At 35.9% G+C, this 21,883-nt stretch overlaps 1 protein-coding gene across 3 annotated transcripts in view; it reads right to left on the bottom strand.

Moving 5' to 3' along the window:
• Positions 1-21,883, bottom strand: part of FAF1 (Fas associated factor 1) — a 176,954-nt gene that overhangs the window by 73,243 nt on the left and 81,828 nt on the right. For all 3 annotated transcript variants that reach the window (XR_008578004.1, XM_054833154.1, XM_054833153.1), the window contains one exon: positions 13,508-13,594. Coding sequence is in view for 2 of the 3 variants with exons in the window: in XM_054833154.1 (XP_054689129.1) it covers positions 13,508-13,594 (87 nt within the window). In the remaining variant the exon portion in view is untranslated. The remainder of the gene's footprint in view (positions 1-13,507; positions 13,595-21,883) is intronic.

Raw genomic sequence — 21,883 nt, forward strand, 5'->3', positions numbered from 1 at the left:
TCCAGATCACACGTTGCCCACAGATACTCACAGATACATCTGGGGAACTGCTTTGCATTCACAAAGAGTATCAGCCAAATACTTGGCACGTTTCTGGTCTATGGTGGGATGCCATTTACTTCACGGCATTGTACAATGCTTTGGATGGCAAAACAGAAGAGTGCCTGGATATGTTTCCAGCACTATATAATTCCTTGGCAGAGTTCAAGCAGTTGTGCTAGCAACATTGCTTCCAACAAATGGTTCAAATACTGATAGGCTTTTTATGCTGCCTCTTCTTCCTGGATATCGCTTTGCAAGTAATTTGGATTTTTGCAATGTTAGCCTTTTGAAAACACGGTGTTACTGACTGCTAAAAATGAGCTTCTGAAAAGGATGATTGTTTCTTATTTTCTGTTTCCCTTACCTGGAATATATGAAAATGCCTTTAGCTCTTTACATCAATAGAATTAAAAGCACTAAGGACAAAACCTCCTCAATTAAAGAAAAAAGGTTCAAAACTAGAAATAAGAAATTGTATTAATACTAAACAATATTTTAATATTCTTAAATGCTAAATTGGTGGGTTGGTTGCAGGTAAAAATGCATTAATTTCATTCATTCAGTATAACTACATATGGAATGTGCTTGGTTGATGTAGGATAGTTTCAAAGTGTGATAAGCAAATGATAAAGAACATTATAAATAATTAAAAAATTAAGCATTTAAGTGTCTTCCTAGTTGGAAACCTCTAAGGACTAGACAAACAGGAAACATTCCCAACATTTTAGGCTGGATTTTCTTAGCCATCTAACAAAAATAAGGTGGCCAGTTTCTACTGAAATCCTGCTGAGGCCATGTAGCTACTTTTCTTTGACTTTCATAAAAGTTCAGTATTAAATCTCAGGCCTCCTCTTAGAAATGAGAAGGCTTGAGTTGCTTAAGTAAAGTGTTTTATTAAATGTCATAAGTAAAGTCTGCAGAGCTACAAATCTGTCTCAGGTCTATGTTTTGACCACTGGGCTGTAACTACATTTAGAAAAGGAATTCAGTTCAGTGATTGCTATTGAAAACAGGGCTCTTCTCTTGTTTGGTAGAGGAAGTCTAAAATAGATTTATCAACTAATATTTTCTTGGTTCCACGTTTTATCAACACTTATTGGACTTTAACAAAAAAATTCCTAACAGACGACCAGATTAGCTCCATTCTAAGCATTTAAAAAGTTATCTGTGGACTAATTTAACGTTCTTTAAATACCAATTTTTTTCAAGGAAGTACTTAAGACTATTATATCAGGCTCTGCACACAGCTAGAACAAACCCCAAGTGAAGTTCTAGCAATAGCAAACATTCTCACTCACATATAAAATAACAAAAGCAATGCTGTCATTTTACATAGCTTTCTTCTGCTATTACTCGGCAAGTCCACTTACCATACACTTAAAGTGAAACTCTGCTTACAGAGTCCCCAACACCTTCAATCTCTTGCAATGGATTTTCATACATCTTCTACTGAGGCTCTGCTCTGCTTATATAGTGGAGTTTCATTACAAAGAAACAACCAGCACTGTGACAATCCTCCAGGAATAATGCAATTACCACTTATCAAACAGGTGTCTGCTATATTCCAAGGAGATTATCACTTCCTATTCTGCTCTCCGAGAGCACAGAATAAAAAAGAAGCTGCTACTATTAAATGACTGAGGAGAAAAGGAGTCTTTGATAATAGCTCTTGCTAGCTTCTCTCAGCAGGGCACGCAGTAAATGTAGTACTTCTATAACATCTTGACACTGAAATGAATATTTTAGTTTCTGCAAGGTGAGTTAGGCACCTAAATAAGACCATTCCTGTTAACTGAATCTGAAGTATCTATCTCTCTCTCTTCACTGAGTACTCCAAGAACCTTGGCACCTTCTGCTTTATGCCAAACCATGCCCTTCGTGAGCACTCCTGAGAGCAGAACTCCTCCTGGTCAAGGACAAATGGGCTGCAGGGCTGTTCCACCAAACACATCGTCATTCAGAGGTGTTTCTGTGACAATATAGTGTTTGATGAAGGTACAAAGGGATGTCTAAGATGAAGCTCCAAAAGCGTACAGAATGAAAACTTTTTAACAGGATATAGTTGTAGGTTAAACTCTGGCTGAATGTAATTTGATCAGCACAGGCAATTTTTTTAGCATTTTCAAAACAGCTTGTTGAGTGGGAGTTATCTCAGGACTAGATCTCTAAAAATGAGAGCAAAAGCACCCTCCTCTGAAATCTGGGATACAGCTTAATGTACACAAGGTGCTATTACTACATGGCAAAATGTGTAATTGGTTTGGAAGAAAGCCCAGCTGAGCATCAAGCACACAGGAGGAGTTAAGAGGGTAAAGAGCCTATGTACCCGCAGAACGAGACAAGAGGTTACTTCAGAGTTAGCTAGTAATCTCCAGTGACTGTAACGGCTAGTGACTGTCTATAGCTAGGTGCTCCAGAGAAAGTCAGTCACTGGTAGTCCTGCAAAAACTCCCTCCAGTAAAGATTACCATGACTTTGGTATAAACTCACAGGAAGAAGAGTGGTTCCTGCTGCTGCCTCTGTTGGGACACAAAAACTTCCAATGGAGTTCTTGTGCATGTAGATGAAGAGGTGGAATGGTGTTATATATACAATATACTCCACCAGTGCATTGTCTCATGGTGTACTTCAGAGATCCAGACTGCCTTGATCTATCCTACCAATACTTCTCTATATACATACGGTCACCTCTATCATATTTTGATTTGCAGGTTCTGCCAATATAAAGACAGAAATTGGAAGCAACACTGAAGTGGTAAATTGAAGTAGCAGTCTCAGTCAGTCCCTGTTTACTAACTTTAAACTCTACTCCTTTATGAACTTTTTAAATAAAAATAACTATTGTGTCTATGAGTTTCAAAGCAGGAACAGCTAAAAACATTGTCTTAATAGAGCTAGCAGATTGTCACTCTCTTGCAAAAGAAGAAAACAGTAGAAGATGACACATAATTATGTCTATAACACTGCTGGTGTTGTTTATGCTTTAAAATTCCAACGACAATTGAATTTAGTGAATTAATTCATTAATTCACTAACAGTAATCTCAAAATTTGCTACCAGCCCTTCCTACAAAACTAAGGTTGATTACAACCGGTTAAGCCAAAATGAGGTTTAATTCTCTTGGTAGAAGGCGATGCAATTTTAGTTGATAGCGCTGGTATACCAGCAATGAATTTGGCTTTTTGAGTCCTTTTTGTAAAAGATCCTCATGCACTTGGCAAACACATTGAAATTGACATTTCTGAGATAAAATGTGACAGTTATTTAGCAATGCAATTACCCTTTACGGTTTATGAGGGAAGTAGCAGTTGAAACTGATAGTTCGCACTTTAAAATGCACAAGGAATTACAGCAAACGGTTTGCAACTGGCACAGGCAGGTATATAACTTTCCTTAAAGTTATCCCTCAAAAGAAGTCATGAGATCAAACAGCAGAATCTCAAAACATAACGTAGTATGAAATGGTAAACAAATGCAAAATTTGTACATCAGTATTTCCTGACAATAAGTTTTAAATATATACATTCTAAAGAATGAGAATTTTATATCTTGTAGGAAGACAACTGAAAATTCAAAGACCTAGTGGAAAAGTGGCCCTTATTCCATGAGGGAACAGGATCTGGAGTTTAGGAAAGAGAATGCAGAGAATGATGTAGTATGTTACCTATGAGGAACAGGTTACTGGAACAGATAGTCTGCAGTTGTATCTAGGGAGGGAACATCTCTCAGCAAGAGCCTTCAAAGCACCAAAAACCCAGTCATGATGAGTGGCAACTGGTTTCTTGGACCTCAGTGCTAGTTGGAGATAACGTTGTGCATCTTTCTGTGCCTTTCTGTCACCTGAAATATCTAAAGAGAACTTCAGCAATCCAGACTGAGTTTGGAAACGCAAATAGGCACAAGCAGCACCATCCAAGAAATCCCTTCAGCACAGCATTGTCAGGCAAAGGTGACTAGCTCACATCCCACAAAGTGCATCACTGTGGTGCTGTACCAGGGCTAACTTACTTCAAATAAAAGTCCGTCAAAGATGACTGTGCCACCTGGAGATTTTTTTTTTTAATTATAAGAAAGTTCTAGAATTTTAGCAGCTATTGGGGAGAAAAAATAATAAATTAGAAAACATCAGGAATAATTATCATAACTTTTTCCAGTGGAAAGCAATATCTCCACTGTATAAACTAGAAAACTTCATGTTAGTCCCCAGGATTTAAATCATAAACAGCTATGCTATATGAAAGAATCCAATTTCCTGACTCAATGCCCTACATTTGACAATGGTAATGAGAATGATTGCTTTGAATTGAATCATTAAGTCACTATAAAGAAATCAAGGCTGCTGCAAATGAAGTATTTCACAGTATTAGGGGGAAAAAAATCCCCAAATTTAACCACCACAGTGTTTCAAAATGTAGTCATTGTACTACAAAATACCAGACTGATGCAACTTTTTAAGTACTTGCATTTCACAAAATCTTGTTTCCCATTTTAACGGGAGATTTCAGAACTAGTATAAATAGCAAATTTTCTTAGCTCAAATTTTCATTATTCAGCAGGTGACAAAATTTCGTTTTCTCTCTAACACAATGGAAGACAACCATCCTACTTACACTTGGAAAGATTTGAGGTATGTCCTATATAAGTCAACAATTTCTATTGTATGTCTGGGAAGCTTGAGACATAGGTAGGTGATTCTGACTGAAGAAACTATTGCAAAGGAAGAGCTGTGTTTAGTTTTCAAAAATCCTTCTCAAAAAATTCATTTTAATGATATTTTTTAGCTAGTTCTAGCAACAAAGGGCCAGTTGATACCTATTTACAGAAAGCTACTGAACTGGTTGGTATTTCAGGACCGCCTAACTAGTATACAGGTTAATTAATCTAGTTCCTACAATTAATACTGCCAGTTGCTTAAAATGTTTGGATTTAACTTGTGTGTCTGGGAACATGTACTAGGGCTTTAAAGTTTGATTTGCAGCATCAGTCTCGATTTTTACAACCTGTCATAATTAATTCAATCCCCTGCACTTTGAAATCTCCACAATAATAAGAACTTTATCAGGCTGCCGTCGGTATGAAGTAGCACAGCAAACCGAAATCCCGCCGGGAGCAGTCTAGAGCCCTCTCTTCTAAGCAGCAAAAAGCTGTTATCATTTTCTGAATTACAGGAACTATAAAAGGACACTCTACTCAAGCTGCCGCTGAATGTCACCTGAAAAGCAATCACAAAAGGGCTCTGTCTTGGCTTATCTCTGAGCTCTGTCACTACGGCAACCAGCAGGGAATAAGTATCTGTGAGTCTATGAATTTAAGAATCCCATAAAAGCCAGGGCTAAAAAGGCATGTGCAGCCTCTCAAAGATTGACTGCATTAATACATTAGCAAATACTGTGAAACACTGGATAAATGTCAGCAATTATGGAAAAAGCATCTAATAACGATATTCGTTGTCTGTCAAACCCCCGCGAGGTTTGATATGTAACTGCCACTCAAAGCTGTCTGTAATATTATCTCTTTTATACATCTGAATCCACATCATTCAAATTTGTACTTTGAAAGTAATAAAAGTGTAAAAGCAGGATGTTCTGTGCTGATCGCAACTGTCAACAATCGCACGGTAAAGGACAGAAATGCTCCCACTGACAATACCAACAATTTTCACCAACTGTAGCAGGTAGAGGTTTATTAAAAATGGAAACACTACCAGAGGTTTCATCTGCAAGCAGCATTATTAAGCAACGACTGGAGAGGGCTCAACATTGATTTGATTATTGATTTAATGTATTTAGAAGAGGCAGCCTTTTAGCCAGGGAGGCTCTTTGCAGAGAGCAGAGAGCAACGAGGATGGGCCAAGGTACCCAGAAAGTGGCCAAAGGGTGGAACTCTTATTGATTCGCACTAAGCAATACAACAACCACGGGCAACAGGTCTTGGCAACTGTTGAAGTCAGAAGGATGTGTGGGTTTTTATGCCATAGCTTTCCCTAACAGTCCTTAGCATTCTCATAAAAAAGTCCTTCTGATTCCTCAAGGCCTGCGCTACACCATCCAAAATGGAGATCCTTAGAAGATGGAGGTCCGTGAATACGACGCGGTAATGCCCGAGTGCAATTGTGCTTAAAAGCACCATTACGCTGCACACCACAACTCTGTAACGCACTGAAAGTGTCACAGAACAAGTCTCCAGGAACCCAGCAGATCATAAGGGATCTCTGTTCATCGTATCTCTAGAGTAATTCCCATTGTCCCTGCAGGCTGCATTAACTACCAATGAAAATTATAGGCATAAAGCTTCCCCTTATTCTAATTTATCAAGAAGGACAAAATGTACATTTACAAGTCTCCAGTTATGAAAAAAAAGTATCCCAACTTCTTGGCCCATCAAGTATATTAATAAATATATTGATTAAAAACCATAGAAGAATAATTACAGTGTACTGGACAGAACCCTTTAGGACAGGCCATTAACCACAGCACACACGCAAAAATAGGCAATCTGTAAACTGGAACAACAAACATACCCCATGGGGAGGACATATTCTACTGGGATAAAAAGTTCTTCAATTTATCTGTTGGAATAAGTCTCTGAAGCAAAGCTTGAGGTACTTTGCTGAAAAGATAAACTCTCTTTACACCTTGCTAATAAATATTAGTTATCTTTCTTTAAAGAATTAATACACTGTAGTTTCAAACATGCATCTAGGAAACCTGTTAATTCAGCGAACCGAAATCACTTTTTTATAAGCTGATCTCATTCTCTACCAGAATCCTAATAATTACATCATTACCCTCCTATTTATTTTTAGCACAGAAGAGAACATACCACAATGGGCAGACTATGTGCCTTTAAGCTGGTATCTACCCAGTTGTCAGGGCAGAACAGCCAAATTTTGCAGTTCAGAAAGGTAAGCAACCTCACGGAGATCCACAGGACACAGGAGGTACGTCAAAACCAGCATCCTCCTTCCTTGCCTCATGCCTTCCCTTAGATAAGCAAATAAATCAGCATCAGCACTAGTCTCTGTGTGTGCCAAGTAACGCAAGGACATCCTTATCTTGCTCCGCTTGATTATGCCCAAGAACTGGCAACAAAATCCAAGCCATATTCAAACAGGAACCAAATATAGTTGGATTTTTTTTCTTCTTTAATAAAGCAGCAATAAAAACTTAACAGAAAAAAAAATTATAACGTGACAGCAGTTATTCTTCATTACAAAGAGCAACTGGAATCTCAGATAAAGCCAGAGATTGTATTCTCTAAAAGCAGTGAAGTTTCAGTAAAAGTTATAAAATCTTCCCTGTAGAACACAAAGCATTGTCACCAGTTAACAGAGGACAGCAGAGCAAATCTGGGATATGCTGATGCCAGTATGAAAGCTCTAAATCATCTAACGAGGAAACTTGAGTCCTTTTAATTACACTCTGTCCTTGGCACAACTCTGAACAGCAAGTGGAAGCACTGGTCTGGACAGACAAGGAATTCAGGACACGAGCTTGGATATGCTACCTGCCTTTTATCTAGTATGTTGTTTATGGGAATTTTCCTTAAGCCCTCCATGACACAGAAAGCAAGCTCCATGCGGACCTGCTCTTCTAAAGACAGGCTCTACACCGTCAGATGGGAGGACTCTCTCAGCAAAACCATCAATGCTCTAGGCAAATGGTAGTTATGAAAATATCAGATTATACGTATGGTAGAGTCAACTGCACTCCTCTTTAAACACGCTGCTTTGAAGTCTCTTCCTTCCCCAAAAGATAAGAGATTAACAGAAGCACCTGCTGTCAAAGATGCAATTTCTATTTGATCGGTGACAATAAACTGTCACAAAACAGACTCTTACCACCTCACCAACTCCCAACACACCTGTGTTCATCCAAATCAATCTTGCTGTTCCTCCCCATAAGAAATACGAGATGAGCCTCAACATTCTGTGATTTTATTGACCATTTAAATTCATGGATGAAATGAGTTATAAAAACTCGAACCCTTTTTATGGTAACTAAGAAAGGTGATCTTAATTTTCCCAGATTTCTGTGATCATGGCTACTGCCATCCAAATATCCTTACATCAAACAGAAGCAAAGAGTGCCTTCCCATTTCTTTCATTTTCAGGATTCTCTAACAACTCAAAAACGCAACATTAAAACCAGACCACAAGAAGGAAAAGAGTGAGCAGAACATCACAAATGGTTTTTTCCCCATCAGGACCCAATATAGTTAGGAATGATGAAAACTGAAAGGTTGGGGTTTTTTGGTTGGTTGGGGTTTGGGTTTTAGGTTTTTTTAAAGTCATACCTACTAGACTGACTTGTATATTTAATATAATGATACAATAGGGTTTTTTCCTTGCACTTCTGTAAGGGTCACTACCACAAAGTGAGGAAATAAACCCTTCCCAAAAGCAAGGTGATAGGTGTAGATCACTTCATTTGAGTTATTTTATGTTTTAAAATTGGACAATCCTAAATAAATTCTTTTATGACAAAAAAGTAGAAACATAACACAAAACTGATTATCCCTGACATGGTAATTTTTATATAAATGAAATTCATTCCAATCATTTTATCTTAATTTTTATAAATAGAAAATAGACAAAGGGATGAGGTAAAAAAAAAATTGTGAAGGAACAACTGTAACCTCCTTGTCTGTTCTGGGGAAAGAACATGATAATTCATGATACTTTTATACACATAAAAACATCCAAGCAAGCTATAAGTCAAAGTCAGAATGTCATCTCAAATAAAGACATTTAGGAACTGTTTGTTAAATTACTCAGTTACTTTTCTGTTTCTTAATAATGATGAATGTGCTGCTTCATGGATTACCATGAACTTCCAAGACTGGGTACTGTCTAACTATTTTCGCTACTAACCTGGGATTACAGTATAAATGTTAAATTGAAACTTTACCACATTCCTGAACCCACATAACAAAACACACTGCAAGTATTCTTCTAGGTATCTAAATTAAAAGGATTCACTCTACTACCCCACTGCAAGCAATTTATAAGAACAGGAGCAAAGTAACATACAAAATAATTAACATCACAGACAATACAAATCATAATTATGATATTCTTACACAGAAAATAATAGTTGAGTATTTTCTAATAATGTATATATTTTAATTTAAATTTAGTCAATTTTACACTTCTGATTAATAGACACTTTCTCTGTCAGGACTATTCATTCTTTAGTCATATCAATTCCAGAGGGAAAATTCCAAATGATCCAGTAAATACAGGCATGGCATCCATTACAATTAAACAGCCAGTGTATGTAAACCTCACAACTTGTTTTCATATCACAATGACAGCATGCGGTAATGAACTTTCTGTCCAGAAAGCCTTTGTAAGACCCAGAAAGGGAAAGAAATATCTACTCCCAAATACTAATTACTCAGATGCTTAATAGTCAACCTCTTCAAAAATCTGGAGATCAGCCAAAAAGCGTCATAAATGGTTTGACTTTGTACCAGAACACTATTTATCGGCATTCTTAATTTCTATCTGTGCAGACAGACTGTGCTTAGTACTTAGCAATGAAATAGCTAAATATAACACCAGTGCTAATTAGATCATACATCAGCATTTGAGAATTTTCATTATAACCTAGAAGTCTTCATTAAATTCAGCTAAGGAACATCAACCGCATCTGCTACAGCCATCACGGAACTGAAGGTGGTCGTGTTCACAGGGGATGACGCAGAGCCTCAATACGTTAGTGGCTACACACGTGTCACTTCTGAAACGTGACTCTTCAGTAGTGCAGCCAAATAACTTGTAGTTGTAGATCTATTTCTACCTAAACTAATATCCATTGGCTTATCTATACAGTAAAGAAGTACAGTTACTCATCGTGAAGTGAGGATAAAAGGTCTTGACCAACCGTACTGTTGAGGGAAACAAAGTGTTCCCGACAGCAGGTGGAAGGACGGATGCTGAGTTCCTCTGTACGGGATCTGCGTGCAAGGGCACAGTTACATCAGGCGCTTCATCCTCTGTTTTTGTCTCTCTCCCCTTTACCCTTCCAAACTTCATCCTAAAAGTTTTACATGATTTTCATGCAGAAACATTTGCCATTTTGTTAAGCTCATTGTCATTACTTATGAAGAAGCTGACATTTCTCATCGCTATGCTGAAATGACTTAAGACAATGAACTAATTAAGAAAAAAGTTTTAGCTTAAATACCGAGAACAAAAGCAACACAAAAGCAACCTCTCTCCTCCTTCCCATATTGGGCATTGCTGTTCTATGCTACCAAAATGAAGAGAAACATCAGGGAGAAAAAACCATCTTGCCGAAAGAAATAAAAAACCAGTGACCTCAAGGGGGAAAAAAGTTTGACCTCAAGGGGGAAAAAAGTTTTACCTCAAATATACATGTGTAATGCTAATATCCACAAAGTCACCTGTTCTTATATAATTAAAATCACAATGCTTCCACATAAAACCTGTAACTAAAATGTCACCTATGACTGATCTCAGATTTTTTTTTTTTTTTAAACACATGCATATTTGAAGGTTGCTCATTCCACTTGGCAATAGCAGTAATTACCAGTGGAAGTTCAGAAGTTTGGCCAATACAGCAAAGAGAAACGGAATACATTTCAGAAATTTTAGTAAATTATTCTGGCTTCATTTTCATTTTACAAGGTCAGCAATGTTACAGTTGTTTCAATAGCCAAAATAAAGATTAAGAACAAACTGTGAATCTATTTAAATCAAATTATAATTTTTTTCCGGTTTTCTAGGATAATTTTCAAGACTTCATTACATCAGTTGATGATATATACCCCAAACCAGATAAATTAAGTCTTTATTATAGTTAAAGTTTTACTTAAGTAAACTTGTTAAAAAAAAAGAACGATATAAACTCATACATTTACTTTGTTTGAACTTTAATGAGCAGAACAGATATAATTTGTGGCGTTAAAATTATTCAGGCATGATAAAAGCTAAAATATGTCCTTGCCGAATGGTGAACATGAGATTTCCACCGACTATGTATGCCTTGTTTCCCACAATCAAACTGACACAGCATGAAAACATTCTCCTGTGTGTGGAGGTTTTGATACCCATTTCCCTGGTGAAAGCGTGCAAAAGGATCTGAAAGAGTTATTGACAATTCATACAGTATCCCATATTTCATTAGATAGTACAAGCAGAGAACATATCTTAACTCTGAAGGGAGATGAAGCAACAATGTTTTAAATGACTATTGACTCCACTAAATTTCCTGATAATGTCAGAAGACTGTAGTCTGTCAGGTTCATAAGAGACTCAAGATGATACAGGAATCCAATTATGCGAAGTCTATTTAGTTGTCCTGTTTGCTAAGCCAAAGGTTAACGAGAACTGCACTGAAAAAACCTCCTGTGGTATTACAAAGTATTTCTTATGCTGCATAACATGTAAATGAAAAAGTATTTTAATCAAGTCTTTGTTTAACTCTTCGATTGCAACGGAGCACTACACAATACAGCAAATTAAAAACTCATGACGGCAAAAATGATTTTAAAAATTTGCCCCTGAACTAAAGACATCATGACTAATTACTAAAGTAATTATTACTGAATATTTCTAATTTGCAAAGGAGAAAATGTTCAGATCACAGAATCACAGATAGTCATTGCTGACATTAGATCTTTATAAATAGTAAGCTATGGCCTCCAATTTTAGACAGAAATTAATTATATTTTTGTTGGTAACACATTCAAATCTGTTTACACAGCTGACAAGTCTCAGCTGCACCAGACCCGAGCAGTGAGCTTTGAGGACTCTCCTGCTTTGGAGCAGATGACTCAACATTCACCAATTTCATTAAAGATGAAAAGGGGAAAAATTCACCTGCAACAATGTCACTTGTAAAAGCAGACTTAAAACAGATTTATGAGTTTTACATATGTGAGGTATCCTATTCAAAAGAAAGGGGAGAAAAAAGAAATACGGGAAAACCTAACAGCTGTGGGAAAACGGATTAGAAGTGTTGAGTTTCCAATTCCTTTTTGGGCTAATGTAAACTAATAAAATGTTAAAATGGATCCACATTTCAAAGACTGTAATTACCACATGACACCATGCTGTTATTTCAGATCTTACATCTATCGTCTCAGATATGTCCTTGAATACATGGACATAGATTTACCCACCTCTCTCAAACTTAACTACTGTTTCTGCAAACACTACCACAGACATATTTTACAAATATATTAGAAATTCAGACAGTCTTTGCTTTTTTTTTTTTTTTTGATTGGCATAAATCCTCTATCCAGAGTTTAAAAAAAGCAGCAGCCTTATCATGCAAACAGCAATTCTCCCTTTACAAGAAGAGAGTAGAAATGGACAGGAAAGTAATGCATAGAACATAATGCTAATACATAGAGAAAGTAAATCCCAATTCCATTTTCACTTTGTAGAATACTCAGGTTCAACCTCTAGTTTAAATGACTGATTTTTATAGAAATACATCCCCCGCCCCCCCCCCCCCGCCTTTTCCTCAGGTCACAAAATCTATATACAACATAACTACAGAATTATTTCAGCCTTTTAGGCATTTTTTTTGTTTTGGTCTTTTTTTTGTTTGTTTTGTTGTTGTGGGTTTTTTGTTTTTGTTTTTGTTTTTTAATAAAAGCAGACCTCACTAGCTGGCATTGGGAATATACCAACATAAGAAAATTGTCATAGTGAAACTGAAAGACATAAAATACACTGTAGGGATAACCACGCAAGGAAGCAAGTCTAATATTTAATGAAATTGTGCAGCTAAGTCCCACAATTTCATGAATTTGTAGGCAATGCACAGTTAGCTGACACTGTCACCGAGGGTTCCTATTGATCTCAGCTAAGATTGCCTTTCATTTCTAAATAATGGCAATTCTAAAACCTGCATCATACATTTAAAAATTGAATACATATTGTACTGTATAGGTATTATTTACGATTTCAAAATGTAATCTTGCAAATGTACATAAATTCTTACTAGTCCAACAAGAACCAAAGTAGATACTTTAAAAGCAAGTAAAGCTCTCCACTGCTTTCAACAGGAACACCTCCTGCTTAAAGCCAGACACAGGCTTAAGCGTACAGGTGAACTAATGTACGCTACTGAGTAAAATATCTCAGTGTGCACTCAGAGTACATGTTAAAAACAGGACTCTCTTTCTCAAGTCCAATACTGCAACAGACTTCAACTTGCCAAATGTTGTGCAGTTTTGCTTCAGTCTAGGAACAGGTTTCCTTCTCGTTTTAAATATGCACTGAATTTGATACACATGAATAATTTCCATGGAAATGTGCTTCAGTAATCCAGTACTTTAGTATTTCTGTCTTTCAAGATAAAGCTCTGGAATACGTGTAAAGTTACTGCATATGGGACAGCAAAAGCTATTGGGTGATTCTGATCAAAAATCCAAGTAAAATCAGCTATTTGTAAGAAGAAATGAAATGAGAACCAAAGCTACTTACCGAGTCGTCTGTGGCAGAAGGAGGCCAGCCTTCCCATAACTGGTGACGGACAGGGATACTAGTTAGGTCATACACATTCCGCTTCACCTGGTAAAAAAATATAAATTGAAAAAATCAGAACTTGCTCTAACAAAAGCAATACAGGCAAATTGCATTATTTTCATCATAATCCCAAGCTTTTTATTTTGATTTTTTTCTAATTACTGTAAAACAAGTTTCTCCAACACTCAAAGGTTCAGATCTGTTCCATGGGTTTACACACATTATTGCCAAAAGCAACTGAAGAAGCCATGTTAAAGGAAAAAAATTAAAATCTGTAGATTATCATTCATAATGATTCATTATTACTTCAGCATCATACATGTGTAAAACAATTCATAACACAAATTTTCACAGTAAAAAGTATTACAAAGTAATGAACAAACTGAAGGGAAGTAGAAGGTAATAACAAATTTTGTTATAGGTTTTGCTAGTTAATGTATTCTATTTGACCTGAAAATGTTAGGTTCATGCTACATCTAACACAATAAGAAATACAACTAGTTTTGCATAAGTTTCTTAAAGGGGATTCAAAACCAAAAGTGAGTATATTAAACATGAAAATATGAATTAATAAGCACATTTCCAATGAAGACAACACATTTCAAACATTTATTAACAAAATGCAAATAAACTAATTTTTACATCAACTCTTTTCTCATGCTATGGAAGGAAGGGGGAAAAGAAGAAAGAGTCGAAAAAATCGAATACAGCAAGAATACAGAAAAATACAAGAGTTACAAAACTCTTTCCACAAAAACATTAACACGATAAGAAAGCTGGCATGTTTCATCAGAGGTTTTGTGATAAGCAATTATTTAAATCAGAAAAAGATGTGGTTTTGAACTTGGGATAGAGAGTGATATCTCAAATTCTGAATAATATCTTATAGCTGAATGTAAAGACCGCACAAGCAACTGGCAGATGTAAATATTACCCAGCTGGACCAAAACTGTGAACAATAAAACACTTACAGAGAGCAACATTGGGTTTGGGGTTGTTTTCCATAAAACTGCTGCATGGGAATACAAGGTCTTCCCATATCTTCACAGGTCTATTTTAATTTCCAAATATAGATCTCAACAAACTATATTAAATCCAGAAAAACATTGCCAAATACATAAAAGTAAGGTTTGATGCATTTTACTAAAATTTTAGATGACCGTTGGCTAAGGAAGTCCGAAGTTGTGTGCCCTGTTCCCAGCTCCAAGAGGGCTGTACAGTTTACCACTGACAGACACAGTAACCAAGTGTTTGACACAATAAACCAAAAGCCATTAAGGCAGATGGGTAAGAGTTGACTTAAAGCAAATGCCAAGACTACTCCAAAATGTGTCCTCTGATGCCTTCTTTATCTTTTCATTTGTTCTCTTGTCAACTAGAAAGAACAATTAACTGTATTCTAATTTCTGCTATGAGTATTACTAATAATTCTGTGAACTGAAAAAAATTATGTACAGTTGTCAGTAGAAAAGATCTTTAAGCTAGCACCTTACTTGCAGTTTAGCGCACTTACCCTAAGTTAACAACTTTCTCTGAACGGAAAAATGGTTTAAAAAAAAATATCAGGAAGAGAGTTGAAATTTGTCAAAACAAGAAATACTAACATAACCCATATATTTAAAGGTTTCATGTTCAAGAAATGAATGAAAGATGACTCTAAACTACCATTCTTAGGGTGATAATGCAATAAAACAAAGCGATCTACTGTACAGACATTTTATAAAATTTGACCCTACCTATTAATCGGTACTTGCCATAGCTTCATCACTGAAGCACAGTTGAGACTTGAATAGACGGTAAGGTAGCACGGTAATATAAACATATGGAATGTGCATACGTTCCCTCAAAATTTGTCATCTATTTTTAGTACAGAATGTATATGCAACATCTGACAGTAGACATTCATCTAAAAATATGTTTGCATAGTGAAATAGCACCAAAACTCTTCTTCTCTTGATCATCTTTAGAGAGAAATGCTGCTTGGACCCTTTCTTTCAAATTTTCACATAGTTCAAGTCCATGAATACATGGACGAAGGATACACATGCAGACATTTACTGGTAAAAGAACTGTTCTAATCCTTGGAAATATCCTAAGGAGGGTGAGGGAGGAGGCAGGGATTTCCACACATACGCCTGCTCACAAGTGTTGATTTGGGCAACGTTCTTCAAAAGACTCTTCATGGCACTGCTGCATGAGTTTGCCAACAAATAAATATGACTGAAAAAGTTCAGGGCCTATACAGAGCAAACAAAGTACAGTGCTATTACTGTATTTCCAGTTCTCAGATCCTCCATTCAATTAGTGTTGCTCATTCTCACTACTTCTAGTAGTAGTAGTAGTCTTTCATACTAATAAAGTGCCCCTTAGTAAAACCTGTGAAGAACTGACTCACATTTCTGGATAGACTTAATATACAGGCTATGCAGATAACAACTTCCATACTATCAGTTTAAAGCTTCATAAATATAAATATTCTGCACAGATGAGTGGAAAACAATGGCTTCAATTTATTATCTAACAGCAAGATTCATTACTTCCAACTCTGGAGTCCACCTCTCACTAAAGGATGAAAGTCAGACCATGTGCTTCCTCATATTTAAGCATGTCATTGTGCTTTTAAAAAATATAAATATACTTTAATTATTAAAAACTTATTTAAATACATTTCAAATACACATATATATGGTATATAAATTATATACATGCGTATGCATACGTATACACACACAGACCTGTGAAAAATAGAATTATGGAAGACTAAACTCTATAGAACTTGGTATATGATCTCATTCCTACGGTTCAAAACAAACAGCCTTTCTTCGCTGCTTCTTAACAAGAAGGTAGCCTGCTGTGCAGTATTCGTTTCGCCGTAGTATCAAGGTAAAGAGATGTCATTACTCCGTACTGACCCCACAACAGCCCATCAAAATGCAACAATACGGATCTGTGATCACAAGAATACGATTCTTGCTATTTAGTTTTCTTGCACAAAATACCAAGATAAACTGTCCCTGTGAGATAACTCTTCTCCAGTTACACATCAAAAAAGTCTTATTGATATTATTTTCACAATATAAGGCTCTAAAATGAGCGATTTTCAAATAACAAGCGAAACTTATTTACAGAAACATGGGATCAATACAACTACATAATACTGTTTTCAAAAAGCCTTCAGAAGTAAAAATAAATAACTCAGAAGTCACATTCCTCAAATTCCCTTTTAATTCCAAAGTACAACAGAAAGGCATTATGAAAAAAACAGTATTTCCCTTCTTTCATTAAGTCATCTGTAACTGCACTGAATTCAATAACATTCCTCTGCTATTCTAAGCTTGAAAGGCATGCTCGGGGTAAAGTGTTATGTTGGTATAAAGCACAATGCCAGACTGATGTGCTGGACAAAAGTGATCAAAGTTGAAGTAATTTTAGCCAACGCACAAGTATTCTGCTGCATTATTCTACCAGAATGACATCTGTTGAGCAACTCGTCGCAGAATAAACTAGTTGTTATAGACAGGCCCGGTTGGGTAGAGGACCATGTAAGACTTATTAGAGTAATGTTTGATTAAACAAACTGCTTGAGTTAAGATCATAACTGGATTTGGAATTCATGCCAAAGTAGTCCCCTTTGAAACAACAAGCCACAATCAATTATTTAAGATAAAATAAGCTTGCTTTTAAATAACGATTTAATTTCAGGTTTGTTTGATAACTAGAATAGTTTTAAGAAAGCAGACTGCCAAAGTTTTAGAGACTAGGAATATTTACCAATTGAGTACAGAAAACCCTTTTCTTCATCAACTGACTTAATTTCAGTTTAAAGTTAAAAATTCTGTAAGGAGGGAAAAGTTCTAAGGCTTCATATAAAGCAGAACCATAAACTGCTGCTCCACTGGCCAGTGAAATAACCTACGGCTATACTCCTCAGGCAACTGAAAAACCTCAGCGTAGTAAATGGATGAAGTCTGGTTTAAGGCTTTTATTTATAAATTCACATGAAAGTGATAGGAGGACTGAAATCTTTTATAGATTTGTGTAACTTAACTTCTAGTGCCATCCACTGAGCTACATTTATTGGCAAACTTTTTGGTCCCCCACCTTTGATCAGTTTGAAATACTAATTGGTGGCATTGTCTTTGTGCAGCCCAGAATTTCTTTTCATAATGTTCAGATGCCATGGTGACTGGCACATTACTATGGCAGCCACCCTTCAGATTATAATCTCCAGAATATACGAGATCATTTAAAAACAAATTAAAGGCACATCTATTTGGTTCCACAACTCAGCTGTGAACAGTATCAATACAATCATTTAAACAAAACAAAACAAAAAAATCCCCCATATATTCCAGATGCAATTTTACTTGGAAAATGATGTATGATTCCTGCAGAATGCCCTGCCTTGCAGCTATACACTGATGCTGGAGAAGCACGTGAAGTTATACCTTCAGCTCATTTTCACTGGTGTTAGAAGGAAATTAAAATATTAAATAACTTTGAATATTTTAAGAAAACCCATATGTCAAAGTAGCCAACACACTGAGAAAACTTCCCAGATATAGGCAGTCTTACTTTCTTATCTTTCACTAGTTTTTTAAGCAGATGAGTATGTTTAATAGGAAATTTAAACACAAAAGATGCACTTTGTTTGTAGATATGAAGTTAATCCAACATTCAAAGCCCTCCCACATCCATACTAGTAAGGATAAAATGAAGTAAAACGTATCACAGGGGAAGGAGTCTGAACCAGGTAATGCGATGATGATGCCCCTCTGGTGGTTTCACTTGCCAGGAATAAGCAGCTATTTTCTTATTTCTGAATTAGAAAAACCTGAAATCTACTGTCAAAAAAAAAAAAAAAAGGAAAATCTAATACCTACCGAATTGTTAAAAAAATTAAATATTATGCTGAATCATCAAAGAACTGGCGTGCCTGAATCTGTATCTTTGAATCACAACAAATCACAACAAAGTTTAACAGTAGTTTCCCTCAGGCTGTTTTCCGCTTACGCAGGTACAAAGTTAATTGAAATAATGTAGATAATGAACTTTTGTTAGTCTTATTATTAAATATAATTTATGCAAAGCTGTAAATTGGCTGAGATGCTAAAGACTGTTCCAGGCACATAGGCAGCATGAAAGACAGTGCAAAAATGAGCGCATGAAAGGCAGACAAAAGGAGCAATAAAGTCAGAGGACTGTGAGGAATGTGGAATGTGAGTTGGGGGACGCAGGGAAATGAGATCACATGCAGACAGAGCAAGGTTGCATGGGGCACTGATAGTAAAGCGAGAATCTTGACTTTGACATTGTAACAGAAGAAGCCAAGACAAATCAGCGAAATTTTCAGGGGACAGCAATGATATGGAGGGGGCAATGACAGAAAGAAAGGCAAAGTAAGCAAAAGCATTTTGGTGAAGAAAGATGGAAAGAAAGGAGGTAAAACCAGCTAAAGCGATAGTCTTCAAGACCACAGAGGAAAGCCTTTAACACCTCTGCCAGACAAAATTCCACTAACAGATAGCAAAGAGCATCGGGAATCCGGCAGCGATGCACAGGAAGCAGGGACAGAATCTACCGAGTTTCTCAGCGTAAAGAAGTGTTTTTGTGTACCGCTTTCCTGTAATTAAACCCATTTTATGTACACCAATGCATCCAACTTTCACTAGAGCTTATGGAACAGTGAACCAAAATAAACTCAGTTTAAACTACTCTTAAAAACGGATCGTATTGTACTGTAGTACTCAGCAAATACTGTGTCAACATCTTCATTAGAAAGTTTGTTGAATTCATTATATAACCATTCAAATTAGCTTAGTTCTGGGAAATAACGTGATTTTTGTGACATTTTGCTGCTAAGAGTTCAAACAAAGAAGATTCAGTCACATTGAACACAAAGCAAAGCCCGGCATATACGTTTTTTGATGTTTCCAATTTTTTAAATTCAGTCTCTAGAAAAGATATTGAAGAACAGGAATTCTGCCTCTAAACGTTGGAACGGTGGAGTAAGAACTTCATATATCTAGGGATTAAATGAACACTTTAACATATTTTTCTATGTCCAATTTCAGTGATGAGGTAACTACTTTAAGTGTAACAGGTAACTACTAAGAAATATCAAGTAGCTGAATAAGTAAATACAAAGTTAATGTATTATTTCGCTATTATGTATTTTAAAATGCAGGAGGGAAGAAAATTTTCAGGAGAAAGAATCTGTAAATAGACAAAAAAACTTGAGAGATGATTCACCATATTATTTTAGTAAATAACATCTCATTTAGGAAAATAAGATACTAGATATAAGGACACTCCCCAGTACCACTTCAAGAAAGGCATATGGATTCTTTACTCCCAAACTAAGCACTTACAGCCTCATTCCCTCAGATTTACACCCACCACAGTGAATCATCAAACAAAATCCAAGACAAAAATATTAATTCCATTTTACTGATGCAAATTCTTGAGGACTACCGATAGTCCTAATTACTAATGTGAAATACTATTGGCAAACTTTAAATGTCCTACATTCAAAAAATAAAATTATTTTTTTTCCAAGCTAGTTGGCTGCTTCTGTCTTCTACAGTTGAGAGACACCTTCAGAGAGATTACCCACTTATTTTATATCCTCACTGAATTATATTTCTGAGCCGTAACGCTTATTTAAATAAAGTTAGAAATTTTTCTTAAGTAAAAGTTGTTATCAGAAGCACATCTAGTTTAGGTATCACCAGATGACTTTGACCTGGATAATACATTTAAATTTAATTACATTTTGTAAATACTTGAAAAGAAGCATTCTGCGGTTTCCTTTCAACAACAGAAATAACAACATTGTGAATAAATTAATTTTGAAGATTTCACAATTATTAATACTTCATTATCTTTTATTTCATTCTTGAACAAACTCATCTTGGATGTCATTTGACTTTTTTAAATGGGTCTCTGCCAAATTAGTATCTTAACGCCACAGCCTACAATAAAATAGCCCACTAGGTCATACTGGTATATTTTTGTAGTTGAAACCTCTAAATTTTGAAACAGAAAATAAGATCAAGGATTCATTTAAACTTCATTGAATCTTCTGACATATGAACTTCTGATGGCCTCATGCAATATGTGTGTATATATATACACACACACATGTATCTATAATATAATCTAAAAACATTGATGTTCCAAGCACAAGGGATGTGCCCTCAAAGATTTAGCAAGATATTTTCCCAACCTCAGCCTCCTACGCAGACAAGGTTTCAGAACTAACCTGAGCTCTCTTCAAGCAACCAGATACTAATTTTTGCTCCTGCTTTGGATCTGGCCTTTACCCGGGCTGCAGTAAGGGGCAAACGATAAGTATATTCACTATATTATTCATTATATTAAAATTCTACAGACAACTGTTTCAACATCTTCAAAATGTTGTTTTACTTCTCAATGCTTCACTTTTCCACCAGCATACATGGACATTTTAATTCTGTGGAATAAAGAAACCTCTTTGCTGATGTCCATCTTTAAATACCTAAAATTAGCTAGCCTTCTAGAAGAATGTTACTGCTAAATGCAAGTTACAATCTTCTGAACTTGATGCACAAGTGACTGATTGCTGCTATATGGCCTGCACTGCGCAAAGGTTCAGCCTACATAATTATTATTATTCATTGCTTGTAGTGCCTAGGAGACCTAATTGTGATAATCCCCTCTGAACTTAAAACCACATGACCCTTTGAATTTTTTAATAGAAGGTTAAAAGAAGAAACAAATTCCTATAGAGGAAGAAGGGAAAACACATTCTTAAGAAATTGAGGCAAAAGACATGAGTATCTAAAAAAACAAACCCAGAAAAAAAATGATTTTAGCAGCCCACAAGCATGAAGTTGAAATAGAGTATGAAAGAATTAGAGTGTGAGCTAGCTGTGACATTAGAGATTGAAAGGAAGATGTGATTAGGGTTAAAAGAGATCAAACAACAAAGACTTACTGCCAAAACAATTTTACAAATTTATTTGAAAATGCCTTAAAGACTTCTGCTAACAAAATAAAACTGATGATAATACTTCAAGTTGTTTGTTTGTTTGTTCTGCATATAGTGCACTGACACAGAAAAGATACTTTCTGAAGTCCTAGTTTGTTTTCTCATTCAGTAGGAATGGTCATTTGAGAAAATATTCTTAGTATTAAACTAAATGAAGCAGCACTGCTCAATGGAAACTTCTAACTGACCTTTATGCACATTATGAAAGACAACAGGCAACTGCTACTAAGTCATTTATTACCAGATCACTATCAAGAGGCAACTACTCTTTTGACAAAGCACCCAATTGCAAAATGAAGGGT

The sequence above is a fragment of the Grus americana genome, chromosome 8 (assembly GCF_028858705.1).
Source record: "Grus americana isolate bGruAme1 chromosome 8, bGruAme1.mat, whole genome shotgun sequence".
NCBI lineage: Eukaryota > Metazoa > Chordata > Aves > Gruiformes > Gruidae > Grus > Grus americana.